Source organism: Nomascus leucogenys, chromosome 12, assembly GCF_006542625.1.
Source record: "Nomascus leucogenys isolate Asia chromosome 12, Asia_NLE_v1, whole genome shotgun sequence".
NCBI lineage: Eukaryota > Metazoa > Chordata > Mammalia > Primates > Hylobatidae > Nomascus > Nomascus leucogenys.
Window position 1 is genome coordinate 103,485,037 of NC_044392.1, and position 15,838 is coordinate 103,500,874.

At 37.9% G+C, this 15,838-nt stretch overlaps 1 protein-coding gene across 11 annotated transcripts in view; it reads right to left on the reverse strand.

Moving 5' to 3' along the window:
• Nucleotides 1-2,703: 2,703 nt before the first annotated feature.
• The window catches only part of SRSF11 (serine and arginine rich splicing factor 11), a 48,112-nt gene continuing 34,977 nt past the window's right edge, over nt 2,704-15,838 (reverse strand). For 10 of the 11 annotated variants that reach the window (XM_030823143.1, XM_030823144.1, XM_030823147.1 and 7 more), the window contains 5 exons: nt 10,953-11,084; nt 8,830-8,919; nt 5,699-5,794; nt 5,236-5,374; nt 2,704-5,131 (listed from right to left, as the gene is read on the reverse strand). In XM_030823143.1, the coding sequence (XP_030679003.1) occupies nt 4,934-5,131; nt 5,236-5,374; nt 5,699-5,794; nt 8,830-8,919; nt 10,953-11,084 (655 nt within the window). In that variant the 3' untranslated portion in view covers nt 2,704-4,933. The remainder of the gene's footprint in view (nt 5,132-5,235; nt 5,375-5,698; nt 5,795-8,829; nt 8,920-10,952; nt 11,085-15,838) is intronic. The other variant, XM_030823145.1, reaches the window with a different exon arrangement.

The following is a 15,838-nucleotide window of genomic DNA, read 5'->3' on the forward strand; positions in this document are numbered from 1 at the left end:
GCTGTCTGATAGTTCCTCTGGAAGTTTTGTTTCAGAGGAGTACCCGGCCGAGTGAGGTGTCAGTCTGTCCCTACTGGGGGGGTGCCTCCCAGTTAGGCTGCTCAGGGGTGAGGGACCCACTTTAGGAGGCAGTCTGTCCGTTCTTAGATCTCCAGCTGCGTGCTGGGAGAACCACTACTCTCTTCAAAGCTGTCAGTCAGACAGGGAGATTTAAGTCTGTGGAGGTTCCTGCTGAATTTTTGTTTGTCTGTGCCCTGCCCCCAGAGGTGGAGCCTACAGAGGCAGCCAGGCCTCCTTGAGCTGTGGTGGGCTCCACCCAGTTTGAGCTTCCTGGCTGCTTTGTTTACCTAAGCAAGCCTGGGCAATGGTGGGCGCCCCTCCCCCAGCCTCGCTGCCGCCTTGCAGTTTGATCTCAGACTGCTGTGCTAGCAATCAGCGAGACTCCATGGGCGTAGGATCCTCCGAGCCAGGTGTGGGACACAATCTCCTGGCGTGCCGTTTTCCAGGCTGGTTGGAAAAGCGCAGTATTAGGGTGGGACTGACCTGACATTCCAGGTGCCATCTGTTACCCCTTTCTTTGACTAGGAAAGGGAACTCCCTGACCCCTTGTGCTTCCCGAGTGAGGCAATGCCTCGCCCTGCTTCAGCTCGTGCACAGTGTGCTGCACCGACTGTCCCGCACCCACTGTTTGGCACTCCCTAGTGAGATGAACCTGGTACCTCAAACAGAAATGCAGAAATCACCTGTCTTCTGTGTTGCTCAGGCTGGGAGCTGCAGACCGGAGCTGTTCCTATTCGGCCATCTTGGCTCCACTTAATTTTGTATTTTTAATAGTGATGGTTTCACCATGTTGGCCAGGATGGTCTCAAACTCCTTACCTCAAGGGATCCACCCACCTCAGCCTCCCAAAGGGCTGGGATTACAGGCGTGAGCCACCGCACCCAGCCCTAACTAGCTTTTTTAAAAAAAAGACATCATGGTACTAATTTTAGTGACAGTGCATTGCAAAAATAACCTTTAATAAATTGAGAAATCTGAGAATGATGTTAATGTGTCACTTCCATTATTTTTGTAAGAACATTTTATTGGTCACCTAAAAATATTAGTCATTATCAGACTGTATTAAGACTGCTAAACATTGGCCAGGCACGGTGGCTTATGCCTGTAATCACAGCACTTTGGGAGGCAGAGGGGGGCGGATCACGAGGTCAGGAGAGGAGACCATCCTGGTCAACATGGTGAAACCCCCTCTCAAGTAAAATTACAAAAATTAGCTGGGCATGGTGATGCATGCCTGTAGTCCCAGCTACTCAGGAGGCTGAGGCAGGAGAGTTGGTTGAAATCGGGAGGCGGAGGTTTCAGTGAGCCAAGATTGCACCACTGCACTCCAGCCTGGGGACAGCCATGACAAAACAAAACTCCGGCCCCCCCACCCCCCCCACCGCCAAAAAAAAAAAAAGACTGCTAACCATCTTCTATGATAAACCTTAAGTACATTCGAAAGAATACTACCACTGATAAAAGAATTGTCATGGTACTCACCTAAGATATTTTGCTCAGAATGTCTAAATAAATTTCATATACTTTGACATAAAATGAAAATGGGAATAGAAGCAAAACTGAGTAAAACAGGTTGAAATTTGAAATATCTACCGCTCCAAAAATTGTCTCATTGAGAAATTTAGAAAGGTATAATGACTACTTTTGCTAATAAAACCTTAATAGACATTCTGAATGCTTTAAAAAGTACAAGTAACAATTCCATTACACCCATATTTAATTAAAACACAACTACATGTACTTGATTAGAAAAAATAGTTGAAGCAGCACAGGGATGAAATGCAATAGCTGGTTTTGAGGCGGACTGAGGGAAAAGAAATCTCAATTCCATTGGAAAAGTGCCTACTTACATTTTTCTGTCTTCCATGTATAGAATTGCCACTAGGAAACTTACCTAAGATCCATCTTCATGAAAACAGTAAGGACAACACAGCCTTTTCAATAAAAGGTATGCAATTTATTTTGTGCTTTTAACATTACCCCCTACACAAATTATTAGTTACATAATCAAATAGTAGCTATCATTTGATGTCCCAGGCACCAAAGGCTACATTGAAAAATTACTGTTTTACAGATACAGATGGGGTCTTGCTGTTACCCAACCCGGAGTGCAGTGGCATGATCATAGTTCACTGCAGCCCCAACTCCTTGGGTTCAAAGTGATCCTCCTGCCTCAACCTCCACAGTAGCCACAACTACAGGTGTGCACCACCACACCTGGCTATTTATTTTTTTTGTGGACAGGGTCTTGCTATGTTGCCTAGGCTGGTCCTGGGCTCAAGCACTCCCTGCCTTGGCCTCCCAAAGTGTTGGGATTACAGGCATGAGCCATAGTGCCCAGCCAACAACTAACTTTTGTATGCACTGCGAAGCCAAAAAAATTCATGACCTGCTTTATTGCAGTAGAGTCTGGAACTAAACCCACAATACCTCCGAGGTATGTCTGTACTTTGCAAGGTGTAGCAATCACTTCCATTTTACCCATAGGAAACTGAAGGTAAGGAACACAGTTACCTCCAGCTCTATGAAATAAAGACCAAATGCGTGACTGGACTCCATCTTTCCATTTAAAAAAGCTCATTGTATAGCTACCACCTCTCGTTCACTCCTAAAGGATTTAAGCAAATAAATAAGGACAAAACATTTTTCTAACAAAAACCACTTTTATTTTTAAATCAATTTACTATCAAATACACAACAGAACTTGGTGTGGAGGCAGTGTTTGATTTCAACTGGTTATCTGTTAAAAGGCTTGTGTCCCAGCGCAACACTACCTTTGTGCAGAAAATGTTCACTGAAAATAAATATCCTAAGAATGGATAATCTTCACTGCAGCATCTTGTCAGTGGCACTACTTTAAAAAAAAAATGATTCCTTTTAGAAAAGCTAGTATATTTGTATTCAGAGATTACAAGTGAGGGAACAGACTGTGAGTGTTACTAGGTTTACCATATGTGAAATGTGTGACTTACAAAAATGGCCATGTCACATGGTTCACCTTTTATCTACTAAAGTTTAAAACAAATGCCATTTGTGTCGAACTTTGTTTTTTAAAAATGCAGTGATTAGGACCGTTATTAGAACTTCTTTTACTCACTATAGACAAAATTCTTTTTGATAAAATCTTTAAAAAGTTACTTACTACAAACTGTAAAAACAATGCTGTTTTTCTATATGGCATTTCAGTTTTTAGGTTAAAAAACAAAACCAAACCCTATTTGTACTCAAAACTTGGATAAAAGCTACAATTCCAAGTCTCATTTTCCCTTAACCCCAGCCACCCAAACACTACTCATTTCATAAATGAATGCTATTTAGTACTGTACAGTAGATACATATCGACAGCTGCTATACTACTCCAGAAAAGGCAAATATCTATATTTCACCAAAAATATAAATTTGCTAGATATAGGTGGGATTTGTTTATACTAAAGTTCATTGCTTTGTCCAACCCCATTCCCACACAAAAAAATAAGCAATAAAATGATACTAAGCTAAGAAAAGACTATTTTGATGGCAATTATCACTACAGTGATAGACGTCCTCTTTTTACTACACTGAAACGTGGACAGAAAGGGAAAGAATTTGTAAAATGAATGAGGTAAATGTCATACATTCAATAGCGTAAATAAATACAAATACGGTTTTACAGGAACATGAACATAAGTTTAAGGGTTTTATTATCAAAGTCTTGTAAAACAATTTCAGAAACTGTACATCAACATGGCACAGACTATAGCCTACTTTTGTTTCTACTGCACAAAAGTGAAGCTTGAAACTTCTTTAACTAAGAAAACAGTTGCCTAACTACTTTGCATATATAACATGAAATCACCGTGTGCATAAGATTACTACTGCAGTAACACAAATTTATTGGTTTTATACAACTTGAGATCAAATAAAGGTACATTATCAAGTAGATTTGTCTTATTTTAAAAGCCTATGAAGGTCAATTTAAAATGCACTACCCCTTTTTCCAACATGGAGCTTAAAACAAATTAATGAAAGAGTGGAAAATTCAAAATAAGGGCAAGAGATAAGTTTTTTTTTTTTCTTTTTTCTTTTTTTCTTTTAAGATAGACTCAGGATAGGTAGATAGCTTTCACTGATGTAGATGTGGAATAAATTATTACTTCAGGAAAAAAATTCCCAAACATCTTATGAAAAAGTATACAACTCTACTTCAAAATATGCTATTTACTCACTGCCAAAGACAGTTTTATTTGAAATTTTGTTTCTGTATTTAAACCCTAATTAGCCACCAAAAAAGGTTAGTGCATAATAACCTTTCAAAGTTAAACAAAAGCCACAAAAATTTTGCCACAAGGCTTAAAGGATTATCTATTTCAAATGCTCATTTCCAGATGTAACTATAAGAATGTTAATTTGTCATGTCAACAAACAAGACCATAAGTAGATCCATCATGTTGGAGGATTTTAATGATATTTAGGATATTCTTGCCACAATAACATGCAATCAGTGCATTTCCTACATGGCTCTATTACGGCAATGAATCAAATTATAGAAATACTATAAGTGAACTTACTTAATAAAGGATATCATACGACATAAACAATCCATGCCTGCTGTAGATGCATGCAGCTTTTCATTTTTGTTATGAAGCAGCACCAGAATAGTAAAACTGCTTGGTTACTCAATCAGATTTCACCATGACAAGAATTGGTTACCTCGTACCATTTTCTAAAAGCTTTTTGATGTAAATAACTAATATCAGTAACAGGAGCTTTATAACCATTTATAACTCAGAGCTGTATACATCTAGGTTTGAGATGAACAAATACAGCATTAAGAAATCACACAAAGGAATGACACTGATGCAGGTATACAGTTGGATTCCCTCAGAGGCAATATTCAGTCACTCATATCCATATCTTCTTCATGATGATCATCCCCATTCACTTTGGATTCTCTTAGTGAATCAACAGTTCCCTTTTCCACACAACATTCCTTTGTTTTAGGGGAACCTGTGTCTATTGGTTTCTTCTCTTCTTTTTTCTCTTTCTCACTGTCATACCCCTGTTCCTCTTCATCATAATCCCGTGTAACCTGCTTTGCCAAGGAGAATAATAAAAGTAAACTTCTCCAAAGAAAAATAACTTCTGAAAGTACCAACATCAACCCAAATATAAAAATAAATCGATTTGTAAACATACTTTTACATCTTTATCACTCTCTGATTTTCTTTCCCGGTCCTTTTCCTTATCTTTACTCTTCTTCTTCTTGCTTGTTGATCGTTCTCTTTCATCCCTACTTCTTTCTTTGTCTTTATCTTTCTTCTTCTCCTTTTTATGTCTAGAATGACAGTAAAATGTACAGCAACAGGTTTAACTTGTTTAGATGATGAGCCTGACTCAACTTCACAGGATATAAGTAGTACAGCAAAGATCCAACTTCAAAACCTTGGCTGGTCAAAGCACACAAGTAACATAGGCTACAAAACTAACTTGTTTATAGGACTAAAATGTTCAATCCTTAATGGTGTTTAAGTCACAAGTCAGAAAGAGAATACATTAAAACATTCTTAAGAACTGTAACTGCTGAAAACTACCGGACAGTTTTAAAATGAAAAACCTCTGAAAAATATAAAAAATACATCTAAATGATTAACATTCTTACCTCCTAGGGGATGGTGAGCGAGACAATTTTCTTTTAGGAGACCGAGGCTTTTTAGGAGATCTTGTTCCACTCCTGCTTCTTCGTCGTCGTCTCTCTCTAGAATCACAAATGTGCAAACTAGGTTTTAAAATACAGTGTGATCTTAAAAAATGCAGACACATCATAGATGATTCTAACAATGAAAGATGTGGCCAGGTATAGTGGCTCACGCCTGTAATCCCAGCACTTTGGCAGGCTTAGGTGAGGGGACTGCCTGAGCCCAGGAGTTCCAGACTAGCCTGGGCAACATGGTGAAATTCTGTCTCTACAAAAAATACAAAAAAATTAGCCAGGTGTGGTGGTGCAAGCCTGTAGTCCCAGCTACTCAGGAGGGAGAGGCAGGAAGATCACTTGAGCCTGGGGAGGTTGAAGCTGGAGTGAGTTGTGATAGGGCCACTGCACTCCAGCCTGGGCAACAGAGAGAGACCCTGTCTCAAAAAAACAGAAAAATGAAAGATTGTTTCACAATACTGGTATAAGCTAAACAATTAAATGAGTAATATAATCATCTGCAAACCATGAATCTTTACTATCCTCAAGAAAACTCCTAATTTCTAGCAATTCTTTTAATTGCTGACAAAATGTTAGAAATATTAAGCTTGAGAAAAAACTGATTTAACAAAACTAATGCGAGAGGGGCGACGTGTGAAGTAAACTATAAAAGAAGTTAGTTTTTGGTTCAAACATTCAGTGTTCAGAGTAAGTACAGAATAATTCAATGTGATACAGAAGGTAGTTACTAATAAAACATCCCCACATTCACCTTTAAATCATTAGATGAAATTCAGAGAACTAGTTAGTGGAAAGGTAGAAACGTTATACTCTAGCAAAATCGCCCCCCGCAGTCCCCCAACAACCCTGCTTTCACCAATTACTTTGAAGATACACAGCCGATATACAGCCTTCCCCTACTTTTTACTGTAACTTAAAAAAAAATTCTGTTCCTGATTCTCAAAAGTTATCAGACTTAAAAAACCCTGTACTTAGTTGTCTAGTTTCCAAATGAAGCTTTTTTTCTACTTATATAGCCCTCTGTGACCCTTGTCCTGGAAACATTACACATATCTGAGCATTCACTTATCAAACATTGTCACGACTGTGCACCTTATACTTTTTGCTACTGTCTTATGTAACTGAAACTCCAAATTCTCTAGACAGAAGAAATATTTTATATTACATTTCCGTGTCCTTCAACAGACTGTAGCACAACTACAAACAGTGGGTATTTAATAACTCACAGAAGATGCCTTAATTTAGAGTGATCCAATAATACAGCATGAGAAGGCACTTACAAGTACATTATATAAAGCAACAGGTAAAAAAAAAAAAAAGCTTCAACAGTTTTTAAGGTAAGAAAATACATGTAGTACTTTCCATCTTTTCTATCTCTTTGCCACCTATCCCTCAGGCCTGATTCAGCATTTCCTTCTGTACTTATATTTGGTTTCATTTTCATTCTTAAAAATTTAGTTTTTAAGAAAATTTTCATCACCCCAAAAACTCCCTACCCTTTAGTTATCACTCCAATCCTCCCTATCTCCCCAGCAATCAGTAATTTACTTGGTATCTTTATGGATTTGCCTATTTTGGGCATTTCATATAAAAGGAATCACGCAATACACGGCCTTTCATGGATGTTTGCAAGTTCCATCCATACTGTAGCATGTATCAACCTTATTTATTGCTGAAAAATATTCAATTGTATAGATATACCATTCTGTTTATCCATGTCTTAATGGATATTTAACTTCTTGGCTATTATGAAATAATGCCACAAACATTCACATAAAAGCTTCTCTGTGAACATGTTTTCATTTTTCCCCAGGAGTATAACTGGTGGGTAATAAAGCTCTATGTTTAACATTTTTAGGGAATGCCAGACAGTTTTCTAAAACACCTGTACCAGTTTATATTCATACTAGCAATGCACAGGGTTCTAATTTCTCCACATCCTAATCAACACTTACTATCATCAGTCAGGCTCAGCGATCATCTGTCTTTTTGATTTATAACCACCCTAGTGACTGTGACATATCTCACTGTGGTCTGGTTTATATTTCCTTGGTGACTAATGATGTTGAACAGATTTTATGTACTTACTAGATATTTGCATATCTCCTTTGGAATAATGGCTATGGATTCTTTGCCATTTTTAAATTGGGTTGCCTTTCTATTGCTGAGTTGTAAGAGTTCTTAACATAGAATATATAAAGAAATTTTCTATCTAGCACTCTAGGTTTTTACTTTCTTGATAGTATCCTTTGAAATACAAATGTTTTAAATTTTGGCGAATTCCAAAATTTGTCTTTTCTTCTGTTGCTTATGCTTTTGAAGTCATACCTAGGAAACCAACAAGCTCATGGTCTTAAAGATTCACTTTTGTTTCCTTCTAAAGGTTTTATAGTTTTGGCTCTTACATTTAGGTCTTTTATACATTTCAGTTATTTTTTTTTTTATATGGCATGAACCTCCTAGTGAATGTAAGTAATGCTGATGAATAAAACAAGCACTGCAGCAAAACATGTGAATGAGATCTGAAAATGGAATGAAGTCCAGCCCTTACTAATATCATACAAATCCCAAATTAAGTATGAAAATGTGCTTTTTGTGCAGTAAAGTCTGCAACGTTTCAATTTTCACTGACGGCTTAAAGATAGAATTAGTCTAAGAATGACACAAACCAGAACCTGAATGGCTTCCCATTAATTCAACAATCATTAAAAGGGATAGAAAAATTCTCAAGTACTAACATGCAGATGATAAATATAGCTTACTATAATAAGCTTACTTAATGGAACAATTCGGTATGGTTTAGCCATTATAACTTAAACTATAAAGAGAAAAACTCACCTCTCTTGAATTCCATGTTACTTCAAATATACTCTAGACCATAAAATATTAAGTAAAAAGAAAAATAAACTACATTATTCTTCACAAATTGCCTTTTAAAAACTTTCAATAACGGCAAAATGTAACTTTTTTCAACACTGAAATACTTATGTTCTGGAAAAGACTTCATATTGACAGCGTACTGATACTGTTAGAAGCAAAGTTAAAAAAATAATTGCCAAGAATTCACAATGCCACCTTACCTGCTTGCACTTCTAGAACGTCTGGCTGTGCTGTAACTTTTTGGTGGTGTTTTAGAACGTTTCTTTTCTTTGTCTTCTTTCTTTTTGTCTCTAACAAAGGAACACAATTTATGAATGCATTAGAAGACTCAGCTGATGCCAATTTATATAGCACTACAAACACAAAAGTATAATCAGATCTAATCCCATCCTTAAAAGCATAAATGTTATTCTGACAGAAACTGTTTTAAAAATAATACTTTATGTGGCATATCTGAAGTACAATAACTTCTTTTAAAATCCTATTTTCCTAGGTTTTCTCCCGAGTAGACTAAAGTGGACTATGGGTGAGAAAATAACTAGGATGTTGGCTTGAAATATGCTTGGTAAACACCAATAAGTTAACTGTCTCTAGGCTCCTCAAGACTCCTTTTTCTCTCAGCTGATTACCACTTTCCCAACACACCTCTCCTATCAGGCCAAAACCCACAGAGCACTACCAAAATAATCCATCAATATCATGAATATTCTTCCAAGACACACATCCCAGGTCAACCTCTATCATGAATCAAGCAAGCTTCTATCTTTTTCTGCTGCTATATATTATGAACTTTCAGGGCTTATTAGAAAACATCAACAGATTGTGACTACAGCCATAACTCAATTTTTTTTTTTTTTTTACAGATTCCTATAAATTTTTACTCCTCACAATATTTTTTCCCCAAGATCATCATTCTCCCCAAGACTCTAAGCAAAGAGTAGATAAACGATATATATTTGTTGAATGAGAAGTCTCATAAACAACCCCCCCCTTTAACTATTCTCTAATTTTAGGAATCAAGTATCCCTCTCTCACTGTTGTAAGCTAATCTTTCCATTCTATATTCTGTATTTCATTTTTTTCCCTTCTCTGGTCATCCTCGGTTCCCTCTTCATTCGAATCTTCATCATCTAACTCCTAGATTACTAGAAGAGTCCCCTAGTAGGTCCCAGTCATGTCTTCCATAAACTGATTCTGTACTCTGTCAGAAATCTTTTAAAGTACAAACCCGAAAATATTAATTCCCTGTTCACCATTTTCAACCCATTCCAGTTGCCTCCTGGATCAAGTGCATAGTGTGAACAAAGCCTTCCACGATCTGTCTCATTATAGTTTTCTGACCTCATTTTCTAGTCCTAGTACATCAAAATATTGTCATTTCAAGAAACAGCATTCTCCACCTGAAAGCATGGCCCCCGTTGAGTCTAGTAAAATCTTTCAGAATTTAATACTCGAGTCATTCTCAAACCTCTTCCAATATCAGCAAGTAGCAATCATCATTTAACGGTTCCTCTCCTGTAATTAAATCCATCACTCCTCTCCTAGTAATCAGAAAGTCCTTAAAGAAATGCCTAATTCCTTTGTATAACTGTTCTATTAATCTACCTTGTTTGATTCACTCTGTAGCACATAAGGACTAAAAGCCCCAATACAGGTTTAACAATGATAGTAAAGCTACCCCCCACTCTTCTGTTCTCATTAGTTGAGTTTTATGCTTCCCAAGAGTAAGTTATGTTGTGTCCCCAGCTGTACTTACTTTAATGACATGATTTAACTAAATATATAAATAAATAAAATAATGCCAAATACAGAGTTGCTTCTAGAAAATTAAGATAAATGTTTTAGCAAGAGATAAAAAGCAGTTGCTAAAAAAATTAAATGCTGTGAAATTGTATGCCTCACAACTATAAATGACTGGGGGCATACTAATTTAAAAGTGGCTCTACACGAAGAGACTGGTTTTTGAATGTATTTTTAGATGGAAATAAAACGTTAAGCTGTTTCTTATGAAAGAAGGTAGCAGGACAGCTAACAATTCCTACTACTAAGAAATTTTACTTAGGCCCTCGGCTAAGGGCTGTACTTCATTCAGTAAGGGCTGGACTTCATTCCATTTTTCAGATCTCATTCACATGAAGTTTCAGTTTACAAGGAAGCACCAGAAAACAAATGTCAGCCTCCTCAAACTCAAATATTGACAGTTTCTTCCCCTGTCTAGCCCTATTTCTCTGCCCCCCACCCCAACCACCTCTTTTGTTACTAAGTATCACCGTACTAGGGGTATTGGGAACCCTAAAATTTGCTTTCTCACCCAATGCTATACCTTGTTTTTGATGTGCTCCTTGACCTTCTACCTCTTTCTCTGGAATGAGATCTTCTCCGTCTTGGGCTTTTGGATCGTCGCCGACTCCTAGACTTAGAATGGGACCGCCGTCTCGATCTGCTTCTTGACCGCCTAATAATGTAAAAGGAAGCCAGTACATGCGTAGAAATGTAAAACGACTATCAATTTTGTGCTTAGTATCAGACAAAGATTCACACATACAGACTAAACAATTAAATGGGGGATAATTCCCTTCCAGTTGCTGCTATTATCTAGCCCATAGAACAAACATCTTCAACATCTTAGAAATTAGTAATACCTTTTAACACTTGGAATTCCTCACCTTTTAATGATTTGTTCAACCTGTCAGATAGGTCCTTCTATGCCCACTGTACTTACAACTCCAAGGTTAAAAATACTACTAGATCATGAAGGAGAATAAAAATATGACTTATTTGCATTATCTTATACAATTATATAGCATTTTAGCATGTATTTCTTATTTCATTCCTCATTAGTGCAGCTTAAACCTTCCTCATCACAAATCAAATACTTATATAATGCTATATATAAACTACAAATTGGTCTCATAAGTCCGTAAAGTAAATGCCACTATTATTCCTATTTTATAAAGAGAAGCCACTTATTGTGTTGCCATCTCCTATTCCAAATTTTTCTCTGAAACAAATTCCACTCCTTTAATCCACAATTTAGGAAACTCCAGGCAATGCAGACCTTTTATAGATACATACAATTTGTATAAACTGCCTCTTTTACTCTCATTTTTCCCTGACATATCTGTTTCTCTACTCCCTGCACCAAGCCCCCATCCATTGTGTTCTGACCTGGCTCTTGCGGGACATAAGAAGCACAATTAACCTTTAGATGTTGTCATCCTCCCTACTGCATTAAAACTCATTCTCCTCCATTTTTTAAGCGATGGGGTTTTGCCATGTTGCCCAGGATGGTGTTGAACTCCTGGGCTAAAGCCACCAGCCCACCTTGGCCTCCCAGAGTTGGGATTATAGGCACTGACCACCACACCCAGCCCATTCTCTTCTATTTTGAAAATTAAAAATAAGTTGCAATCCTTTGCTTAGTCTTGATCACTTAACTTCTAGTGACCATTCAACTTCTTTCTGTGCAACATTTCAAATATAGTCTAAATTTTCTGCCTACTTTTCTTTTCAAGGTACAAGAGCATGGACATCTTAAAGACTTGTGTTAAGCTCTCATTTATAAGCCAGGTAACTTAAGAGTATTATCTAACCTCTCTGACCTTGTTACTTCAGCAGTCAAGGATAGTAACACCTCCATCACCAACACCTCCATCACCAAATAGTGACAAAGATTAAATGCAGTAATAGAGTCTAGCTCGGTGCCTTAGTGTAGGCACACACAAGTGACCCTTGAATAACATGAGCTTTAACAGCACGGGTCCACCTACACAGTTTATTATTATTATTATTATTTTTTGCCACCAACCAAATGTGGATTAAAAACAGTACTTGAAGGATGAGGAACCCATGTATAGTCAGGAATGACTTTTCCTATATGTGGATTCCAGAGGACTTGAGTATGCATGGATTCTGGCATAGATGGATCTGTAACCAATCTCCTGCATATACGGAGGGACTGTACATTAAATATTGATGTCCTTCTTTCCTCTTACTGATGTACTAATATAGCTTCTGTTGCCCTAACTCCCTAAAACAACTGCCTCAAAACCCATAGTAATGCCTCAATAAACTATTTGAGTTATTGAACTCAATTAACTTTAATTTTAATCTTTTATTTTCAGCCATATTTGAAACTATTTACTAAACAACTCCCTGCAATAACATCTCCACATCCTAAGATGCTTTTATGTACTTAACTACCCTACCACAGGCTCCACAAAGACATGGGAAGTAAGTCTTTTCATGACTGTATTCTTGAGCAATTACTACACTGCCTGATTTAAATAAAAAGCACCAATAATATACTTTGAATGAAATATAGGCATATAAAATATCAGAATCATAACCTTAAGAGATTGAACAGTTGTTTTTCAAGGGAATGTACTACAGTCACTTTTCTACACTTACTAGTTCATATGAGCTTTTAACAGCCAGCAAAAGAGATTAGTGTAACATATTTTTAATAAAGTCAAAAAGCTTGTGAAAGTCACAGTCATTTAAAACACTGTGTGATGCTTGATACTACAACTGGGCTGGACTCAGTGGCTTGTATCTGTCACCCCAGCTCTTTGGGAGGCCGAGGTGGGCGAACACAGCTCGAGCTCAGGAGTTCAAGACCAGCCTGGGCAACATGGCAAAACCCTGTCTCTACATTAAAAAAAAAAAAAAGAGGTGCAAAAATTAGCCAGGTGTGGTGGTGCATGCCTATAGTCCCAGCTACTCAGGAGACTGGGGTGGGAGGATAGCTTGAGCCTGGGGGGGGTGTGGAGTGTGTGTGTGTGTGTGTGTGTGTGTGTGTGTGTGTGTGTGGTGGGGGTTACCACAACCCACAACAATCATCTCTGCTACGATGTATTACAAGTATCTGGATTCAGGGAAATATTTCACTTCTACTTTTCACTGGTCATAGTAAAGTAATTAATATTAAAATGAGAGAGTCCCAGTAAGATTTAATATAAAGAAAAAGACACAGGCTCTCTTTTTTTTTTTTTTTTAAGACGGAGTCTCGCTGTCACCAAGCTGGAGTGCAGTGGCGCGATCTTGGCTCACTGCAATCCCCGCCTCCAGGATTCAAGCGATTCCCCTGCCTCAGCCTCCCGAGTAGCTGGGATTACAGATGCACGTGCCACCACACCCAGCTGATTTTTGTGTTTTTAGTAGAGATGGGGTTTCACTATGTTGGCCAGGCTGGTCTCAATCTCCTGACCTCGTGATCCAACCGCCTCGGCCTCCCCAGGTGCTGGGACTACAGGCGTGAGCCACCCTGCCCGGCCCAGGCTCTCCTTTTTAATAAGAGTTCGGTAAAGGGAAACACATATAAATTGTAGTCATCATATTATGAGGTATATCCTACTGCAGAGGTTAAACTAAACTATGAGGGCACTGTCATGGAGGATTAAGACTGCAAGCATTGTATCTTGAAGAAAGAAAAAGGAGCTCCTCAAGGTGGAAATGAAGATGTGGGAAAGCATTAGGCAGAAAGGATCGTGAGCAGAAACATGAAGACATAAAGAAAATGGTATGTTGAGGCAATTAGTCCTTAACTTTTGGAGTGGCAAATGACATGTGTAAAAAGATAAACCAGACAGAATAGTAAAGAACCCTGAAAGCCATTCTAAGGTTTTATCTATCACCTTATCAAGACAATAAGGAGCTTCTCAGTATCTGTGACATGATCTACATTTGGGTTTCTGAAAGACAACTCTAAGAATGAGACAGAGTGGGATAAGATGGGTGACAGGGAATAAACAGACATAGCATACAGGATAACCCCTGTAATACTCCAAGAAATGACTTAAAATAAGAAAATGATATTAGAAGATAATAAAAACAGAGTGAAGAGGTCATCTCTGAGACAGAAATGTTACTTTTTAGATATTTTATAAGTGCTTTTAATAGAGACGTGAAAAGTCTAGGATTCAAGTCACACTGCTCTTTCAAAAATCCTGACAATAAATAGGAGAAATGGTTTTATCTAACCTTTGGTAAAAACTAAGGGGTAACAGACACTAAGAAAAGGCAGACAACTGACAGAACTAGGTTCCAGAAGAGATGAACCCAGGAGTGAAGGTTTAAGAGTCAAGTGGTGACTGGCTGGGCACGGTGGCTCACAGCTGTAATCCCAGCACTTTGGGAGGCCAAGGTGGGTGGATCACCTGAAGTCCCGGGTTTGAGATGAGCCTGACCAACATGGAGAAACCCAGTCTCTACTAAAGATACAAAATTAGCCAGGCATGGTGGCACACACCTGTAATCCCAGCTATTCGGGAGGCTGAGGCAGGAGAACCGCTTGAACTCAGGAGACGGAAGTTGTGGTGAGTCAAGATCGTGCCATTGCACTCCAGGCTGGGCAACAAGAGTGAGACTCCGTTTCAAAAAAAAAAAAAAAAAAGTCCAGTGGTGGAGGGGTATGTAAAGTGAAACTGAAACTAGCTGAAGTAAATGACCACAACTGGAATATCCTAGTTCTGAATGTCAACCCTAAAAGGTTCTGACTAGAACTAGGATGCAATTAAGGTCAATTAGGATTGAGTTTGGAAATTAAGAAAATCGAAGAATGGCTGAAATAGTTAGTGAATAACCTAGAGCAATGGCTTTCATATTGTCGTTTGCGCAGATGCTCTAAGACCCTTTTATGGGGTCCATAAGGTCAAAATTATTTTCAAAATAATAACAAATATTGCCTTTTCCACTGTGTTGACGTTTGCACCAATGTCACAAAAGCCATAGTGGGTAAAAATACTGAACTCTTCAACACAAATCAAGGTAGGGGCTATTCAACTGCCCTACGAGTCACCACCTTCTTCACTGGCATTTCTGTATGCACTTGCAGTAAAAGAAAAAAATAATGCCACTTTTATAAAGATGTATTTGATGAAGCAGTAAAGTTAATTTTATTAAATCCCCCTTCAGTACTATTAACATAGTAGCAGGATTAAATCTAGTCTCTTGAGTAATATTCTGTGTGATGAAATGGAAAGTATGCATAAATCACTTCTGATGCTTATGAAGTATAATGGCTATACTAAGGAAGACACCTGTGTGAGTTAGGAGCTGAACTAACTGCTTTTTCATTATCACCTTTGAGAATCTACAATTATGATTATTCAGACTTGGGTATTTGGCAGACAATTTTTTGAAAAATAAATGAAGTCTATTATATAAGGAAAACAGATGAATCTGTTGCCAATGATAAAAATCTGAGAA